General features: G+C 52.4%; 2 protein-coding genes across 2 annotated transcripts in view; one reads left to right on the top strand and one right to left on the bottom strand.

Annotated features, from left to right (window-relative positions):
• The window catches only part of ERN2 (endoplasmic reticulum to nucleus signaling 2), a 17703-nt gene extending 9483 nt beyond the window's left edge, over window positions 1-8220 (top strand). Inside the window, exons 9-22 of the mRNA XM_029947758.1 lie at window positions 350-428; window positions 516-663; window positions 775-896; window positions 1608-1763; window positions 2031-2190; window positions 4478-4562; window positions 4711-4900; window positions 4981-5080; window positions 5172-5374; window positions 6578-6725; window positions 6815-6942; window positions 7471-7594; window positions 7683-7750; window positions 7836-8220. Of these exons, the coding sequence (XP_029803618.1) occupies window positions 350-428; window positions 516-663; window positions 775-896; window positions 1608-1763; window positions 2031-2190; window positions 4478-4562; window positions 4711-4900; window positions 4981-5080; window positions 5172-5374; window positions 6578-6725; window positions 6815-6942; window positions 7471-7594; window positions 7683-7750; window positions 7836-8048 (1924 nt within the window). The 3' untranslated portion in view covers window positions 8049-8220. The remainder of the gene's footprint in view (window positions 1-349; window positions 429-515; window positions 664-774; window positions 897-1607; window positions 1764-2030; window positions 2191-4477; window positions 4563-4710; window positions 4901-4980; window positions 5081-5171; window positions 5375-6577; window positions 6726-6814; window positions 6943-7470; window positions 7595-7682; window positions 7751-7835) is intronic.
• PLK1 (polo like kinase 1) lies at window positions 8175-19386 on the bottom strand. The gene is made up of 10 exons (XM_029947757.1): window positions 18231-19386; window positions 17400-17568; window positions 16502-16646; window positions 15417-15510; window positions 13921-14140; window positions 10615-10770; window positions 9536-9613; window positions 9182-9336; window positions 8898-9080; window positions 8175-8683 (listed from the first exon to the last, which is right to left on the bottom strand). Exons 1-10 carry the CDS (start codon window positions 18636-18638, stop codon window positions 8477-8479), a joined length of 1815 nt encoding a protein of 604 aa, XP_029803617.1. The 5' UTR covers window positions 18639-19386; the 3' UTR covers window positions 8175-8476.

Here is a 19386-nt window from a genome sequence, read left to right as displayed (position 1 = left end):
CCTGGATAGTTTTGGTTGGCCTCTCTCCCCTGTATCATAGTTAGTGGGCTGTTTGGCCTAGGGGGTGTCAAAGGAGATCTCTCATGCCCCAGAAGGCTAGCCTGGGTTTCCTCATATGGTGGTCTCAGGGTTCCAGAGAACAACATGGGAGGACAAGCCCCAAAGCACAAACACTTCTCAAGCCTCTGCTTGTATTACATTTGCTCTTGTCTCCTTGTCCAAAGCAAGTCACATAGCTAAGCCCAGGGTCTATGTGGGAGGGGACAGTACAAAGACATCAGCTCAGTGGTAACTGAAATAACTCATCACCATCACTCATCCTTCTCCCCTTTTTCTTGTCCCTCACTAGGATGACACTGTATGTGGGGAAGGATGAAGCTGGCTTCTATGTTTCTAAAGCACTGGTTCACACAGGGGTGGCCCTAGTGGTGAGAAGGGGTCTCTGATGGGCTGGAAGGAGGGGGTGTGGCAGAAGAGGAGTGCCTTCACTCATGACTCTCTATCTTCTGCCGTAGCCTCGTGGACTGACCCTGGCCCCCACAGATGGCCCCACCACAGACGAAGTGACACTCCAAGTCTCAGGAGAGCGAGAGGGCTCACCTAGCACTGCTGTCAGATACCCCTCAGGCAGTGTGGCCCTCCCTAGCCAGTGGCTGCTCATTGGTGAGATTCTCCTGGCTCAGGTTTGGAGTAGATGAAGGATCTATGAGCCCAGCTCCTGAGCTGGAAGGCTGAGGCCACCTTCAGCAAGCTGACTTTTGCTCTGCCTCTTAGGACACCATGAGCTGCCCCCAGTCCTGCATACCACCATGCTGAGGGTACATCCTACCACAAGGAGTGGCGGTGTTGAGAACAGACTCTCAGAGAGCACACAGGCTCCAGTCCTCTTCCCAGAGGTCAGTGCTAGCAGGGTGGAGGGCATGGGAGGGGAGACTTGGCAGGTTGGGAGGGTAGCTGTTATTCCTCAGGCTTCCAGGAATAACATTTGGGGGTAGGTCAATTGATCCACACCACTTCCTGGAAGAAAAACAGACACATATGGTGTTATTGCCAGAAATGTATAAGAAGTGTCAAAGGATATTGGTTATCTAAATTGTAATATATGGATCACAGTTTTCATTCTTCTTCAGTGTAAAAATCACGAAATATTTATCAAGTGGGAAAATGTAAACAGAAAAACTATATAAGCATGCTCCCCTGGGAGAGGGTTGGTCAAGAATCATTAGTACTTCAAGGTTAGAACAGCCATAACCTGGAGCAATAATTCTTAAGTTCTGGTTGCTCATCAGAATCACATGGGAGCCCACTCAAGCCCCACTGAATCAGAATCTTTGGAGATAGATATCTGAATTTTTTGGTGATTCTCCAAGATTATCTGTATTTTTTAGTGATGTCCCAGTAGACGCTGGTATTCAGCTAGGTTTTGAAGACCACACTCCTGGGACACAATTATGCTTCAGCACCACGGAGAGCACCATGTTTCCCACCCTGTGGACTAATCACTCACTGCCCCTTCAGCTAAGCCCAGCGGCCCTGTCCTGGGGGATGGAGAAGGGTTACAGGTTCCACAATAGGTGAGTGTGCTATGAATGTTCCTTTGTCCTCAGCTCCTGAGCCTGGGCCGTGAGAAGGCTTGGAACCCAGAGATACATCCTGAAGAGAAAACCCCAGACTTGTATTCAGGGCTGGGACCCCAAGACCTGTTGACAGCTAGCCTCACTGCTGTCCTCCTAGGAGGGTGGATTATCTTCCTAATGAGGCAGGTAAGCCCATTGCCCCTGACCTGAGGTACGTCTTAGGGTCTTCCTAGGGGGAACTCTGCCCCTCCTCTCCAAGACCACTCAGCAGCTCTCTTCCTCACCTACCTCCGATTCTACCCCCTGCCTTCCTCCCAGCAGCACCCCAAGCCCCTGCTCCTGTGTTCTGTATGTTCATGGTTCCGTGCCAGGATGTCTCAGGCACACCACTGGGCCCCTCTGGGAGCAGGGCCTGGCCAAGGCTGAGCCTTCTCCGGCCCTGTATGTCAGCAGCAGCGGCTGGTGGAGAAGCAGCAGCAGACCCTCCCACCACCTGCGGATCCTCCTCACATCGCACAGAGTGCTCAGCCCCAGCCATCAGGGGCCACCCCACAGGGCCAGAAGAGCCTTCAGAGCCCCTCAGAGCAAGCCCAGGCAGCTGAAGACCCAGAAGGTGAGCCTAAGTGAACAATAAAGGGCAGAGTCAGGGACAGAGAAATGAGGGGGCAGATCTAGTTTTCCAGTTGGCTTATTAGAAGCCATTACAGTGTGGTGGTTAAGCCCAAGTGAGTTAATAAGAATATTTCCAAACCAGCCTTCTATTTAGTTAAGCACTGTAGAAATACCTGCCATCATTTTTTGTCATTATTTTCAAGGACTCTGGCTGCGCATAGAACTGGGTAGAGATCTAACTCCACTGTCTGTTAACTTTGACAGGTTGTTTTCTTTCCTCCTCTGAGCTTTGATTTTCTCATCTGTCAAACGGGAAAAATAACACCCACCTCATTGCCAGAGGCTACCAGCACCATTATGATTAAATCATTCCTAGGTGATGTTAACAACATTTGGGTTAGTCTGATGTCATATTTGGTAACAGTAATAGTCAATTACCTAGGTATCATTTTGTTCTTTTTTTCTCTCTTTAGGACTTTTTAAGTATATTTTAAAACTGTGAGCCAGTATTTTTATTTTTATATTTTAAAAATGTTTATTTGTTATTTTGGGGGGATAGAGAAAGAGAGAGCACAAGCAGGAGAAGGGCAGAGAGAGAGGGAGATAGAGGATCCAATGGCAGAGAGCCTGATGCTGTGGTTGAACTCACAAACCATGAGATCATGACCTGAGCTGAAGTCTGACACTTAACCAACTGAGCTACCCAGGTGCCCCTAGGACTTTTTATTATTTAAACACTTCTTTTCTCTTTTGCTCATTTAATTTCAAATTGCTATCTGTGGGATGCCCCAAGGGGGATTCCACATGCTTTTGTTGGGCAGTCTGGGCTCTTTCTCCTACTTCTTTGGCTCCAGGCTGGACTGGCCTTTGGTCCTTAGCATGAGCTGCTGCTGCTGGTACCTCCTGCTCACCTTCCAAACCACTACCTCACACCTTGGAGCCACAGTGCTGCCCCCTTAACTCCGGCTGAAGCCCACCTCATGCTTGGCCTGACACTTCAGTGCTGCTCCCTGCGGCCACCCCTGTGTTCACCCTCCCTCTGCTGAAGCAGACTGCCCGCTTCCTGTGGGGTCTGCCAGTCAGAAGGTGCTCATTGCAAAGTTGCCTGAGCCCTGAGGGGTTACTGTTCTTGTCACTTCACTGGCTTTGGAGGGTCCACATACTACTCACCCACTGCCCCCAGAATTGCTCATCCCCAGGGTCATCAGACTCAAGCTGAGTCTTTCCCCCAGACAGGCCAGACTCCACCTGTTCCTAGGATAGTTCTCACCAAAGGGCCCTGTGGTTCCTCTTTGGCATTGTCCTTGATTAGCCCTTAATGACCACAGTCTGCTAGACCCCAACAACTCTATCCCTGCCTTCTGAGCTGCCAGAAAGGGCTAATAAAAAGGCCCAGAATGAATTTTTACCAAAATTATCCAGAGCAATACTGAGGGACAGCTTGGTACCCTTCTCACTGATCCTTATGCTTATTTTCATTTGCTTTTCCTGGAGCTAATTGTAGAGACCGGAGCAGGCAGCTCTGAGTAGAGTGTTCTCAGGGCCACTGCATCGCACAATTCTTGGGGCACCATATATATTGAACTGTATGAATGATGTCCCTTGGAGCTGAGTGGGGCATAGCCATGCCTGGGTCACTGTGAGGTGTCTCTCACAAGCTACACAAAGGGAAGAGTATAACTGTCCAAGTCTACAGCCCTCTGCCTGCCTGAGCCCACCTCATCCTTCTTAATGAGAAACCGAGGCATTTCAGGGGCTCCCTGCCATCCTAGAACTAGCTCTGGGACGGCTTAGCATGGGAAGGCTCACTGCTGCCTCCTGCATGGGGGGCAGCCTCGCACTCAGCCTCACCATGCTGCCAGCTGTTTGGAGCCAATTCCTCAGTGAAAAGGGTTTATTATAAGTGGCAAAAGGTGGGGGAGTGGGGGTGGACTCTGCCAGAGGAAGCAAAGAAAGAAGTCTGGGCAGCAACCCCCAGAAGAAGGAGAATGATAAGGAGGATAATCTAGCAGCCCTCGCCCCCACCCTCCTCTCACAGATTCATTTAATCCACAGTAATGCTGTGTGGGATCATCAACAGGAGTCCCACTTGACACCTGAAAAAACCAAGGGCACGGGGGTTAAATAACTTGCCAAGGACGCACAAAGAGGAAGTGGCAGCCCCAGGCTGGGCGTGGAGGGTGGGATTCCACAGAAAGGTGGAGGTGGCGGGAGGGACTGAACAGAGGGGAGGCTGTGGGCAGCAGGCAAAGGCTCCCTGAAACTCCTTCATCCTTCATCTCCCCTAGCTGAGCAGCTTATCGTGGTGGGCAAGATTTCCTTCAACCCCAAGGACGTGCTGGGCCGCGGGGCAGGCGGGACTTTCGTTTTCCGGTGAGTGGTAGCCAGGAGCCGGGCTGGAGGTATGGCTCTTGTGGCACTTTTGGCCACTGTCCCTCAGGGAGCCATTCTTTCCCAAGGCTCCCCGAGGTGGGTGCAGGTGGGAGCCCTTTCCTTTGTCTTCCCTCTCTGAACCTCCCAGGGGCCAGCTGGAGGGGCGGGCCGTGGCTGTCAAGCGGCTGCTCCGTGAATGCTTCGGCCTGGTCCGGAGGGAGGTCCAGCTGCTGCAGGAGTCAGACAGACACCCCAATGTGCTCCGCTACTTTTGTACCGAGCGGGGACCCCAGTTCCACTACATCGCCCTGGAGCTCTGCCAGGCCTCCTTGCAGGAGGTGAGCCAGAGCTCGGAGGGGCGGTGGGGTGCTGGTGGGTCCCGGGTTGCAGAGTGACTTTCTGTCCCTCATCCCCTCAGTACGTGGAAAACCCTGAGCTGGAGCGCTGGAGCCTGGAGCCCGGGGAGGCGCTGCAGCAGCTGATGTCTGGCCTGGCCCACCTGCATTCCCTACACATCGGTACGCCCCGCCCCCGCCCTTGGCTCCGCCCCCACCCTTGGCTCCGCCTTCCCCACCGCCGCTCAGCTCCGCCCCGCTCTGCTATTTTCAGTGCACCGGGACCTGAAGCCGACCAATGTCCTCATCGCCGGGCCTGACGGCCCTCAGGGCCGAGGCCGAGTGGTGCTCTCAGACTTTGGCCTCTGCAAAAAGCTGCCTGCCGGCCGCTGCAGCTTCAGCCTCCGTTCAGGCATCCCTGGCACGGAAGGCTGGATGGCACCGGAGCTCTTACAGCTTCTACCACCAGACAGCCCAGTGAGTGAGTCCTCCTGGCACCCCAGGGCGCAAGGACTCCCTACCTGGCCGCATGCCTCTTCGGATGGGATGTGGCCAAGCCTTTTTCTACCTCCTTAAAGTGGGCACGGTCCATCCCTTCTAATCTAGATAAGTTGTTCTCCACCAGGGACTATTTCACCAGCCAGGGGACTATGGGCACTGTTTGGAGACATTCTTGTTCGTCACACCTGACAACGGAATCAGGGCTTGCTACTGGCATTGCATGGGTTAAGGTCTAAACAACCTACAATGCACAGAACAGCCCCCCATGACAATTATCCGCCTCCAGGTGTCAATAGTACCAGGGTTGAGAAATCCTGAGCTGGAAAGGGATTTTCATTCTGCAGTGTGCTGCAGAATCACTGAGGAACTCTAAAAAGTCAGTGCCCAGGCCCTGCATACTGTGATTCTGACCTAATTAGCCTAGAGTAGGGCCCAGATTGTTCTAATGCATAGCCGGGGAGGGCCACTGATGCCAAGGGTTTGGGGAGCAATGAATGAATGAATATAGTTGCAAGTCCAGAGCAGTGTCTGACCCCCAGAGACACTTGAGTCTGAGACCCCAGGATTATGGATTTTTGAGCTGTCAGTGTGCAAGTGCAAGATGAAGTCATGCACACAGATGGGAGTTAACAGGCACAGTCAGGCACTGGGCATAGCCACACCTGAGTCGAGAGAAAGCAGGAGGTGGGCACCTGGCTGCCAAAGGAACTGATGGTATGAGCCTGTACAGACTTTATTAGCAGCCAATATTTTAACTTTTGGGAAATGCCACATTACAATCTGGATTTTGGGATCCTCTTGGAAAACCAAAACTGTCACCAGGGAGAGTCCCCTGGAGGCAAGTGGCTAGAGCTCAGTCCAGCTGTCTCCTCTGGGAGAGCCGGTGCCACTTTGCCTCGTGCCTGGCCAGCTTTGCTCACTTCTGTTACCTGCTGGACCTGGAGGAACACCTGCACTAGCGGCTTAGTGGAGCCAAGATTTTGGATGAAAACCATGGGCCCCTTCCACTAGTGCTGAGGGGAGGAGATCCCGGGCCAAGGAAATGGCGCTCAGGAAACACCCTGGAGTTTTCTAGACTGAACCAAAGCCCTGGCTACTGTACCAGCCCAGGGGAGAATCGAAGCAGGCAGGCTTCCTAGAAGCAGAATTGCTTCCTTAGGTCTGTCTCTCTGCCCCCAGACAAGCGCGGTGGACATCTTCTCTGCAGGCTGCGTATTCTACTATGTGCTTTCTGGTGGCAGCCACCCGTTCGGAGAGAGTCTTTACCGCCAGGCAAACATCCTTGCAGGGGCTCCCCGTCTGGCTCACCTGGAGGAAGAGACCCACGGTGAGGGGTCTAGGCCTGGCAGAGAAGGGAGGAAGCAGGGCCTGGGGCTGGGCAGGCCTGAAGCCATCCCTCGTTTGTCCCTGTTACAGACAAGGTGGTGGCCCGGAACCTGGTTGAGGCCATGCTGAGTCCCCTGCCGCAGGCCCGCCCCTCTGCTCACCAGGTGCTCGCCCACCCCTTCTTTTGGAGCAGAGCCAAGGAGCTCCAGTTCTTCCAGGTCAGAGGGAAATCTTGGGAAGGGTCCCAGAAAGTCCTAAGCCTGGGTCTTGAGTGATAAGGAAGGGGAAGGCAGAGTGGCTGGGGAAAGAGACTTGTCTGCCTGTTCCAGGCACCCCCGCTCTTTTTCTAAACCAAACTTGGAGCTTAGACTCCTAGATGGTGTCACTACCAGACTTCCCAGCCCCAGCGGCTGGCCCCCAGCACCCCTCCACCCCGCCCCATGCCTACTTGTCACTCATGCTACACCAGTGCCCAGATAGCCCACCCCACCTGTGGGACTTGAGCAAGGGACTTTGTGCCTCGGAGCCTGTTTGCTCATCTGTTAAAATGGGACAACAGTACCTATTGGTGAAGGTACTGGCAGTTAACATGGAAACCTGGCCCAGAGAAGCTGCACTCAAGGGACATCAATCCTTACCCTAAACCATGAAGCTTTTGCTGATTTGCTCCCCCAAGCCATAGGGCACTCCTGGCTTTGTGGCCTTTGAAACTGGTCACGAGGCTCAGGAGCTCTATGGGGTCCTAGGACGTCAGTGACTGGCTGGAGAAGGAGCCTGAGCAAGGGCCCCTGGTGATGGCGCTGGAGGCGGGAGGCCCCACGGTGGTCCGGTGCAACTGGCACACGCACATCTCCGTGCCGCTGCAGACAGGTAGAGGCCGGGCTCGGCCCAGGGTGGGTCCAGGAGGCGGAGGGGAGTCCGGTGGGGGCAGCTTTGCCAAGGAGTTTCCGGCCTACAGATCTGAGAAGGTTCCGGACGTACAAGGGGACGTCAGTGCGAGACCTGCTCCGTGCAATGAGGAACAAGGTGTGCTCCGGGGTTCAGTGGGGGCCGGGCGGCGGGGCATTCTGGTCTCGGCTGAGCGGCGGCTCTCTGCTCTCCCTCCCTCCAGAAGCACCACTACAGGGAGCTTCCGGCTGAGGCACGGCAGGCGCTAGGCCGCATCCCTGACAGCTTCGTCCAGTACTTCACAGCCCGCTTCCCGCGGCTGCTGCTCCACACGTACGGGGCCATGAGGAGCTGTGCCTCCGAAAGCCTCTTCCTGCCTTACTACCCGCTGGCCTCGAGGCCCAGGGAGCTGGGCCCAGCGGCTGGTGGGAGCTGAGGCCACTGACAAGGAGGTGGGCCCCTGGCTGAGGCTGGCCTCAGCAGCGGAAGAGACGGACAGAGACTTGGCAAAGATGTGCCCAGAGCCCAGAGGCCAGGCACCCCTCAGGGACTACAAGAAGAAAAAGGAGATTCACGTGTTTAATGTATATAAAGGCAAGGAAAGGACAGTCCCGGATTCAAGAGCGATTCTCTGTACAATTCACACGGCGGGGTTGAGAGGGAAGGGGAAGAGGCCGTAGAACCCACACCTGAACATGTACAAAAATAACTTACATGGCGAAGCCCGCCAGCAAGGCTGATGTAGCTCTCCCCAGCCCCCAGGGCCGGGGGGCACATTCTAGAAAACAGCACCATGGGAGCTAACCAGTACAGGCCAAGGTGCTGCTGGGGGTGGGGGAGCACCAGTCCAGAGGGGAGGAAGGCCTACGAGGAGGCCTTGAGACGGTTGGCGGCCGAGCGGGAGCTCAGCAGCTTGTCCACCATGGTGCGGGCGTAGCGCAGCCGGCTGGCCAGCTCCTTGGAGCAGCCGTACTCCTCCAGCAGGCTCAGGCGGTAGGTGCGGAAGTCCCGCTTCTCATCGATGTAGGTCACCGCTGCCATCAGCGGGCACAGGATGAGTTTGGTGTGGTCCTAGGAGGCGAAGGAGGGCAGAGATATGGACGGGGAGTTATGGGCGGACTAAAGTGTAGACATTCCGGCTGACAGGGGGTTCCCACCACCCCTCCCCACTCTCTTCCTACTGCCTGATGCCAAGGATGGGTCCCACGCTGCTCCCTCCCCCCCAACCCCAGGGGCCGGCTGCCAGGAACAGCCACCCCACCCAACTCCTCCCCCTGCGGTTCACCTGGAAGAAGTTGATCTGCACAGAGCCGTTGCTGAGGTGCAGGATGATGGCGCTGCGGGTGCGGAACCAGGTGCGCAGGTAGGGAAGCCGGGCGAGCTCATCGCCTTCCCGGGGCGTGATGTTGGCACCCGCCTTTAGCAAGTGTTCGCTCATGTAGTTCCGGAAGTACTTCAGGAGGGTGATCTGGTTGGAAGGGAAGGGATGGAGGCCAGAGCTGGAGCCTGACCCCTGGCAAGTGCCTCCCTCCCCGCGACCTGGGGTCACGGGGACCAGCTGGCACTCACCTTCTTCATCAGGGAGTTGGGATGGGAGCTCACGGTGAGGTAGGACTCTGTGCCATCGCGCTCTATGTACTGCAGGCTGTCGCCGTCATTGTAGAGGATCAGGCGCGTTGAGTCGTTGAAGAGCACCCCCACACTATTGTCACACAGCTGGTACCCTGGTAGGTAGAGAGGGGCCTCAGGACAGGGAAGTAGGGAGCAGGGGGGGTCACTGGGAGCTGGAAACGGGACACCTGGGACGGACAGAAGACTGTTGACAGGAGAGGACCGGGGAGCCACACAAGGCAAGAGCCTGGAACAGCTCAAAGGGTCACTTGGCTATGTCTGAGCCACCCACCCAATCTGGAAGCAACTTACCAAGGCCATACTTGTCTGAATAGTCCACCCATTTGCTGACCCAGAAGATGGGGATGCAGGCGGGATCCTCAGCCTCCTCTGTGACAGAACAGACAGATGGTTGGTCAGGACCAGCCTCCTCCCCTCCAGTCCACTCAGGTGGCCCACACCAGGGAGGGCTCCTGGGCACCCTGCCCCAGCTCAGTCAAGAAGCCTGGGACCCCAGAGAAGAGCCAAGCAGGGCTGTGTCACCACCAAGCCCTGGCAAGCAGCAGGACAGACAAGTCCCAGTGCAGAGCACCCCGTCCCGTTCATTCGGTAGTCCAGCCACTGCTCAAAGGCCCACCGTGTGCCAGGCACTGTCGCAGGTACAGTGAGCAATGGCCTAAATCCCAGGCTCCATGGAGCTTACGTTCTTATTATAGGGACAGAGGCTGAGCAGCGTAAATATGGACAAGATCTCTAAGTTAGTTCTATCATGGTGAGAGTCCGTGACCGATGGATTAGTGAATTTTCTGGTCTGAATGACTAAAAATTGTGAGACAATACACAATCCCAAATAGGTCAAAATGTTATGCTCTGTGCATGTGATAATCCTCTATTTAAGTGCAAGAAACAAATACAAAAATGAAGAATTGTGGAGAAATCCACAGCAGCTGAGGAGGGATGACAAGTGCTAGGAGTCGGGGCCAGAGAAATGCTTGTGGAGGGACACGCTGGGGCAGCCATCGGGAGGAGGCGCATGTGAGCCATGCACGGATGTGGAGGAGGTGCATCACAGAAGGCAGCAGTATGAGCAAGCGCCCCGAGGCTCCTGAAGATGAAGCAAGAACCCAATGAACAGCAGAAACAGCATGTGCAGATGTATAAAGGCAGCAGGCTGGGGTGCCGGAAGATGGGGCACTTGTGGAGACAGAACAAATGAATCAGGAAAAGAAAGGAGGGGCCTTGAAGGCCAGGCTAACCCATTTCGATTTTCATCTGCAGAAAATGGGGGAACTAAAGGTATTATGATGATCAGTGTCTGGACAAGCCACAGACCCTCCCTGCCTTCTCCTGGTGCACAGGCGCCCCTAAGCCCAGGTCCCAGCAGTGCCCACCTTGCCTCACCAGCCCCCGCTCTGAGGGCTTGGAGGCATTGACGCTGTGTAGCTGTTGCAGCATGTCGCCCAGGTGGCAGTCAACTGCCTCGTTGGTCTCCCGGACCACTGGTTCCTCTTTCTCCCGGGGCCGCTCGGGCACGGGGTTCTCCATGCCTAGGAAGATGACGACACACGGCCATTAGCTGGGCGCAAAGGCAGCAGGGTGGGAGGGGCATGGGACCCTCTTCCAGAGCTGGTCTTCTCCCTAGAGAAAATCATTTTAGCTGCCATTGCTTTGGGTAAACAGTCTGTGTGGGATCAGAGCAGCAGCCGCCATGCTCACATGACAGAAACATGGTGCTCACACCTCCAGGGCCAAGACAAGCCCTAAGGAAGGTTTCACGGCCACTCGTGGCCACACACGGCCGCTGAGCTTCAGACGCTCAGGCCTCTGCCCCAATGCTGGGCATTCGATGGAAACAGATTTTTTCCACCCCTAAATTTTATATAGATGTTGAAAGAGTCTAAAAAGACACACTTGGAGATTTTTCTCAGAGGTTCTATTTGAGTCGTAGAAGCCTGGATGATTTTTATTGTCTTTATGCTCAAGTGCTTCTTTCCCCACCAATATGTGGCAGTTCTTGTAGAATATGATATTTGTCTTATATTTTTAAGATCAGAGTTTTCAATTAAAAAAAAACTATACTGTACTAAGTACTTAAATGCGAAAATATTAAGATATTTGGGATGTTCTTTAAAAACTGTAGCAAATAAGGGGGAGAAGGTAGAAATAGATCAAAATAAGTACAGGCAAATGTTGCTAATGACTCAAAATGAATGATGCATGCATGGGGATTCTCATACAGTTAATTCTCTCTATTGTTGAGGAAGTCTGAAAATTTCCAGCAAAAGATGTTAAAAAAAAAAAAAAAGCTTTACTTATGGTTCAAATTCAAAAAGAAAAAAAAAGCAATCTTTAAAACAGCAATATTACATTATAGCCAAAAGGATAAATCCATGGGTGTACACTGATATAAATGACCAAATACATACATGAGAGAGAAGTGACAGCTCTTCCTTATAGAATTCCCATGAATTAATTTAGCAGTAGGGGGTGACTGGGTGGCTCAGTCGGTTGAGCGTCTGGCTTCAGCTCAGGTCATGATCTCACGGTTCAAGCCCCGCGTCAGGCTCTGTGCTGACAGCTAGCTCAGAGCCTGGAGCCTGTCTTTGGATTCTGTGTCTCCCGCTCTCTCTGACCCTCCCCTGCGCATGTTGTTTCTCTCTCTCTCTCTCAAGAATAAATAAAGCATTAAAAAAATTTTTTTTAATTTAGGAACAGAGGAATTTGCATTAGAATACCTCAGCAGGAACTGCTCCAGGCCAGATCCACAGAGATCTACCTAGGATGCTAACATCACTGGGCAAAAGTTTGAGGAGAAACAGGGCCATCTCAAAGTAGCTCAGCAAGATATTTCTTCATTACAAAGGGAAAAACTGTAGCTCTGCAGTGGAAAAATCCATCAGGTGCTACCCTAACCAAGTGACCAAGAATAACATCACCAATAAAGGGAAATAGCAAAAAAAAAAAAAAAAAAAAAGAAATCCTTAACAGTATTAGAGTATGACAGAAACGAATTATGTTAAATCGGTGCATATTAAATTGGTGCTATATCCACACAGAAAAAAAAAAGCATTTCAAATGACCTTTTTAAAACAGTATATATGCTTAGTGATATATTTTAAGGACAAATGGAACTTCAATAAAATATCATTTAATAAGAGGAACTTGTGTACTGATGCTGAAAAAGTTATGTTTATTAGTGAGAGGAAACAAGAGGGTCAGTTGAAAAGAAATACAAGAATAAAATAAGATCATGGGGCGCCTGGGTGGCTCAGTCGGTTAAGTGTCCCACTTCGGCTCAGGTCATGATCTTGCAGTTCATGAGTTTGAGCCCCATGTTGGGCTCTGTGCTGACAGCTCAGAGCCTGGAGCCTGTTTAGGATTCTGTGTCTCCCTCTCTCTCTCTCTCTCAAAAATAAACATTAAAAAAAATTTTTTTAAGGAATAAAAATAAAATCAAAGTCAAAGTCATAATATTGTATTTGAACTGAACCTTCCTAAATTACAAAAAGAAAAGTGGACAAGACTGTATCAATGTTAAATTTCTTGAACTTGCTAATGGTGTCATGTGCTATGATTATATGAATGAATCTTAGTTTTTAGGAAATATACACTGAAGTATTAAGTGGTAAAGGACAGGACATATACAACTTCCTCTCTGTGGTTGAGGAGAAAATAGTGGATACACACACTCATATACAACTTTATATTATACATATTGAAAAAGAGAAAGAGGTAAAGTAAATGTAAAAAAACGTTAATTGGTGGAATAAAGGAGTTCTAAGATACAAGAGCTTCCATCTATTTGCCCATCTTTTCATAAGTTTGAAATAATACCAAAATGTGGTGAAAAAATGTGATTCAGAAATAGCAATACAAACTCCAGGTTTCCCCCTCAAAGTTTGCACTTCCTCATTTTGTCCTTTGAAGAGAATTAGACATAGAGACAAGCAAGGCATGTGGTTTTATAAAAAAGTGGCTGTCCTTTAACAAAATATTTTTTAACGTTTATTTTTTGCAAGAGAGTGAGTAGGGGAGAAGCAGAGAGGGAGAGACACAGAATCTGAAGCAGGCTCCAGGCTCTGAGCTAGCTGTCAGCACAGAGCCTGATGTGGGGCTCGAACCCATGAACTGTGAGATCATGACCTGAGCTGAAGTCAGAGGCTTAACCAACTGAGCCACCCAGGTGCCCCTAAAAAGTGGCTGTCCTTTTAAAGAGAGGCCTACTGAAGCTTATGGGGCAAAACCTCTGGGATTAACTTAAAAAATACTTCAAAGAAACAAAAATGGAACAGTGAAGCAAACGTGACAAAAATTTTCACTGTTGCATGTGGCCGGTGGGTGGCCCTACGTGTATATTTGTATTATGCCCTACGTGTATATTTGGAAGTTTTCATATATTTTTCAATGAACCATGAAAGAGAGATGTTAGGAATTTTTCAAATAAGAGTTTTTGGGCATGGCATTCAGTCCACTCTCCTCTTTTTGGCACAACAGGTCTGGTCCAGCCAGGTGAGGTCTGTCTTTCTTGCTAGGGCTGGACCAGGGGAAGCAGAGCATTTTGCCCCGAGGATGGGAGCTGTGGACTCAGGGCCAGGGCCGATCCTACTTCACACCTGGGCTCTGGGGGCCATCCAGCCACACAGCTGAAGCCTACGCTCTCTCTGGGGGTCTCCTGTCTACGCAGACCCTTGTTTTACCTTTATTGAGGACCGTGAGAGGCTTCCGGTTGCTGGGGTCCAGACTGCTGGGAGCGATTGAAAACCGGGGTGCAATGGTGAGGCAGGTGATGGGGAGCCGGGCGGGGATATAGCCAGAAGTAAAAAACTCGTCATTGAGCAACTCGTGAATGGTTGGGCGGGCGGAAGGATCTGTTTGAAGCATCTTCTGGATGAGGGAGGCGGCCACAGGGTTGATGTGCTGGAGCAGAGAGGGAGAGTGGTAAGCAGGAGGTGACGGGGGACCCGAGGGCTGCACTGCCATAAAGGAACCGTGGCCCCTGGCCCACATGCACGGCTCACGTATGCCATGTTGGGTGGCCATACATCTGCCGGGTACCCCACTGTTGACTTTGCTGAGTTGACAACTGTCAAGAATGATCACTTCTCTTTCCTTTTGAGACTCAATATTGATTTCCCCTGAATTTTTTTCTCACATAATTTAAGTTGCTCACCACTAGAGTAGTACTTGAGATTATAGGCTGTGAGGTCATAAAGACCTGGGTTAAGTCCCTGTTCTGTCCTAATGCCAGCTGGGACAAGTAACCTGACTTTCTAGGGCCTTTGTGTCTTCATCTGGAAAATGAGAGGACGTGGCACTGAGCCTGGAGCCCTGCAGTGTTCAATGGGAGATAACCCAGCACAGGTCAAATGCATAGTGACAATCTAGCATTAGCTGTGCACTTACTATGTGCCAGGACATGTGTTCCAAGCATGTCATGTATATTAGCTTGTGGATGCTTCACAAAAACAAGGGGTAGCCGGCTCTATTACTGTCTCTCTTTTGCAGATGAGGAAAGAATACATTCTTAATGAGTGGTGAAGCCAGCACTACGGTCATCTCACTCACCCACTCTGAACCCTCTAGGATCTGCCCATCTGATAGGTAATGATCCTTTGTGACAGATTTCACCTGTCTGTCCTGAAGGAGATGGGACTCTTGATTTCATAGGAGTCAAGGATCCCAAACTGGAAAGCAGCCATGAGTCCGGCTTCTGCAGAAACAGGCTATTCCTTTCAATGCACGGACGGCAGTCAGTGGTAGTGAACACACACGACACTCTGTGGACTCCCAGTGGTTCAGGAGTCTGTGAGTGCTTACTGTCTACAAGGTGCTCTGCGAGCCACTCCAGAGGTAGTGACTCCACTTTATAAATGGAGGTCCACTTCCAAAGCTGCAGCAGCATTTCTATGTCTGCCTCTTGCTGTTTCCCACCCTGCCTTTCCTTGCTCTTCACACACTTTGGGTTACATACACAACCTTTGAGAATCTACAAGTACTCTCCCCTGACAATAAATGGTTTTGCGCCCATCTGTCAAGTTCTGTATGTAATTTTAGACACAGATCCGTGAAAGAAAGCTCTGTGGCTCCCCTTGCAGTGGGGTTGACCTACCTCTGTCCCCAGGATATGGCTGGGCTCAGCTTTTTGGTAGAAAACAAAACAAAATAAATTTAAACTTAAAGTGTTTTTAGTCACCTTGGGAATACTGTAGTCATTTTTCTTGATCCGGAGGTAGGTCTCTTTTAGGCAAGAGGTCTCAAAAGGTGGCTTGCCCACTAGCAAGGTATACCTGTAAATCACAAGGTGGGGAGATTTGGCTCAAGGCTCCCAGCCAAAACCCAGATGCCAGAGGAACCCTCTCAGGACCAGAAGGGAGGCCAGGCACCTGGAAACTCTGACTTTCAGGCCCCTGAGGACAATCCTCAGGCCCATGGTCCGGGATGAGCACTCAGAAGACCGGTCACAGTGGCGATGACTTTTCAACTATAGCCTGTAGTAATCCAGGGCCCCAGAGGCTGCTGGCCAGTACAAATCAGGTCCAAATGTGTGGGCTACCTGCCTCTACAGAAGCAGCCTCATTTTGATAGTTCTATATTCAAGGCCTGGAGTTTACAGTTAAAAAAACTCCACTGCAAATAAGTAGAAAAGCCATTGCTACAACTCATTTCTAGCTCTCCAGTACCCAGGCCAACAGTAAAAAAAAAAAAAAAAAAAGAGAGAGAACACCGAATAGGCCCAATCTTCTGCCCACTGCCCACCCACCTCGGAAGGCCTTGATCCAGAGAGACCACAGGCGCTTCCTGCTGCCAGCTCCAACTCCTGACCCAGTTCCTCCCTCCCAGGGCTGCTTGCTAGATCAGGGCTTCTCAAACTTTACGGGTGCATGGAAATCACCCTGGGATCTTGTTAAAATCCGGATTCCGATCTACTCAGTAGTCTGGGTTCTGAGATTCTGCATTTCTAACAAGTTCCTAGGTGATGTTGCTGCTCTGTGGACCACACTTTGAGTAGTAAGGACTTAGAGCGGATTTATGGAGACCCCCCCCTCTCCTCCCCCACCCCTCTCTCCCGCCTTCCCCAGACACACAGGCTGCAGGAATCCTACAGGATACACCAGTGACAATAAAGGTCATGGAAACTGGGCTTTGTGTTAGGGCCATCTGTTCTCTGCAGCAGCCTCTCCATAGGCAGAAAGGTCCACAGGATCAAGTCAGCCAGGTGAGAGGTCCCAAAGGGCCCCTGCTAAGGCCAGGTGGATCCTGAGACAACTCCCAACTTACATGATGCACCCAATGGACCACACGTCCACCTCGAAACTGTGCCCTTTCTTGCTCAGCACCTCAGGAGCTATGTAATTAGGAGTCCCGCACAGGGTCTTCTTGCGTTCCCCGTCATATTCCACTTTGGTTGCCAGTCCAAAATCCCCTGGGACAGAGGGAGGAAGAGGGGGTGCTCAGATGCTAGCCTCTGTCATCTGCCAATGCGGAAAGCTGGGACAGGTTTGAATGTCAAGAACCAGGGTCATCTCCCCTTTTGCCCCTACATCTTGTAGGAAGCAGGGCTGCCCAGGCTTCCTCCCACCCTGCTGGCCCAGGGGAGGGGCCTCCCGGGGATCCTCCTTGCCCTCCCCCCTTTAGAAAGGAGGGCCCTTCTAGAAGGGAGTTGATGGAAACAGCACAACTCAAATGCCTTCAGAGATGGAGCAAGTAAAGCTCATTACTGCCATTTGGCAAGTTTGTGAGGAAATGACAGGAAGAGGTGAGGACTGTGGCCAATCCCAGGGGGTCTAGTGGAACAGTCGCTTCTTAGCTGGGCAAAGAGCTGCCGGAAGGGATGCTGTCTCAGGACTGCTGGAGCTTCCAACAATACATGTTTAATATGTTTAAGAGGAGTCCCCAATCCAAATTTTTATGTCAAGCATCCCAATTTGAAAAATGGAAATTCAAATTATTTTTTAAAAGTACTGTGTAGGAGCACCAAACGATGCATAGGCAGGATACTCGCTCGTGGCTCTTTATTTTAAATTTCTGTACTAAAGAGGATTCTAGAGGCAATCAACAGCCCAGACTTCTGCCATCCTCCTCCTCCCTCCCAGTCTCCGTCCTATCTCCCCGCTTCGAGCTCGTCCTCATTCCCACTTCCGGTGGTGTCAAGCACCCCAGCGGGTCCAGCACTCACCTATTTTCACCTCCAGATCCTCGTTCAGGAAAAGGTTGCCTAGCTTGAGGTCCCGGTGAATGACCCGGTTTCGGTGCAGGTACTGGCAACCAAGGACGATCTGCCGAAGATAGTAGCGGGCTTCGGGCTCCGTCAGTGCTTTCCTCCGCTTGTGCAGCTCCAGGAGAGACTGAGTAGGGGGGAAGGAGAGGAGAAATGGGGAGCCGAGCCGGTACCGATGCACTGGATAAAGGCAGCTCGGGACACCCCACCCCCTATTCCTTCTCCAGGACAGCTACGATCTGTTCTCTCCCCTAAGCCTGGCCATAACCATTCACACCACCCCTTCTCCCACTAGCTCCCTCCCAAGCCCCCTACCTGGGATACCTCTTCCAGCCCCACTCCCGGAAGCTCGGAGTTCCCACGGTCCCTCCCCAGGCTTTTTCGCAGCAGCAGATCCCACTCCAGCCGCCTCCCGTCCCGGAAGCTCCTTGGTCTAGCTCCAACCTCCCGGACCCAGCCCTACTCCGGAAGCTCGGGGTCTGCAGCACCTCTGACCCGGGACTCCTCCCTTAGCAACTCCGGAAGCCCTTGCGTGTGCATTACCAGGATTCTCCTCCTACCCGCGCCTCCCCCGCTCAGCTCAACACCTAGCGTCCAGGAGCTGCCTTCTCTATCAGCAACGGGAGTCCGGCGCCACTTAATCGCAAACCTCTCCCCTTGCAGCTACAAGTGCAAAGCACCCTCTCCTCGAGACCTTTACAATGCCTACCCCGAGGTTCGCAGCACCTCTTCTTTAGCAGTTCTGAGCCCCGGAACCCACAACCACAGTCCCCAGGGAACAACACTCACTCTCCGGCGGCAGAGCTCCAACACCACGAACACGAAGTCGTTGTCCTCGAAAAAGCCGTGGAAGCCTACGATGTGCTGGTGGGCGAGGCTGCGGTGAATGGATATCTCCATGGACATCTTCTCCTTTTGGTGCGGCTTGAGCAGCAGCGACTTAGGCACGATTTTGCCGGCAAACACCTCCTTAGTGTCGGCGTCCGAGATCTCGAAGCACTTAGCAAAACCGCCCTTCCCCAGAAAGCGTCCCCGCAGGTAGCGCCGCCGGCTGCGCGGGTCCACTAGGACCTCCGGGATCTCTTTAGCCGGCGGAGCGGCCGCTGGAGCTCCGGGAGCTGCAACTCCGAGGCCCCCGGCTTTCCCTGGGTCGGCTGGTGCCCGCGCCAGCTTCCCTGCAGTTGCCGCCGCGCTCATGTTCCCGGAGTTGCTCCGCAGACCTAGCAGAGTCTGGGCAGAGACTTGGCACTGCTTCGCTCCTCCTCGAATTCAAACGCGGCGCCGGGAACGTTACAAGAACCTCCGCGCCACTGATTGGCCGCGGGGATTTAAAATCCAAACCCGCCCGCCGCGCGGCACGATGGGAGCGCTCTGCACCGCGGTTTGCCTTTAAACCCTACCCAGCCCGGGGTGGGGGAGAAACTTGATTGACAGGCACTCGCGGACAGCAGACACGTGGGATGCCTGGGAAACCGTACACGGCGTAGGGATGCAGAGGCCCAGCCCAAGAAGAGGGGGAGTTCGGGGCTTCTCCCTTTCTTGACGGCCGGGGAGGTTCCCGCAGTTCCCATGCACCTCCTCCAGGAAGCTTTTCGGAACACTTTCCTCCACACCCACCTGCCCTCTAGATTATAAACTCTGAGAACAGAGATCGGGGGCGCAGCCTTAAGCACCTGCCTCTGGTGTCCTCAGCTCCAAGGCACCCCAAAAAACTAAAACCCAAGGAAAAACGAGGTGCTTGCCAGCTGCTCCCAAGCCCCTCCGGGAGAATCAGCAACTCTCCTTAGCATATATGGTTCAGGGGCCACGGGCATCACCGTCACCTGGGAGCTTGTTAGAACATTTCAGGCCTTACCCCAGACCTCCTGAGTCAGAAATCTGCCTTTCGGTGTGAGTGCCAGGTGATCCCCACACATCCTGATGTTTGAAAAGCATGGTACCAGGC

This window comes from Suricata suricatta, chromosome 8, assembly GCF_006229205.1.
Source record: "Suricata suricatta isolate VVHF042 chromosome 8, meerkat_22Aug2017_6uvM2_HiC, whole genome shotgun sequence".
Lineage (NCBI taxonomy): Eukaryota > Metazoa > Chordata > Mammalia > Carnivora > Herpestidae > Suricata > Suricata suricatta.
The sequence above is the reverse complement of the archived record's forward strand: the minus strand, read 5'-3'. Positions and strand labels throughout refer to the sequence as shown.

Bases quoted from the DNA above. Each gene is read 5' to 3' on its own strand.
- PLK1 (XM_029947757.1), bottom strand. From the start codon at position 18,638: ATGAGCGCGGCGGCAACTGCAGGGAAGCTGGCGCGGGCACCAGCCGAC. The intron at 14,141-15,416 runs GTGACTAAAAAC...TCTCTGCTCCAG, and splicing joins ATGACTACAGTATTCCCAAG to CACATCAACCCTGTGGCCGC. The intron at 10,771-13,920 runs GTAAAACAAGGG...TCATCTTCCTAG, and splicing joins TCTCACGGTCCTCAATAAAG to GCATGGAGAACCCCGTGCCC.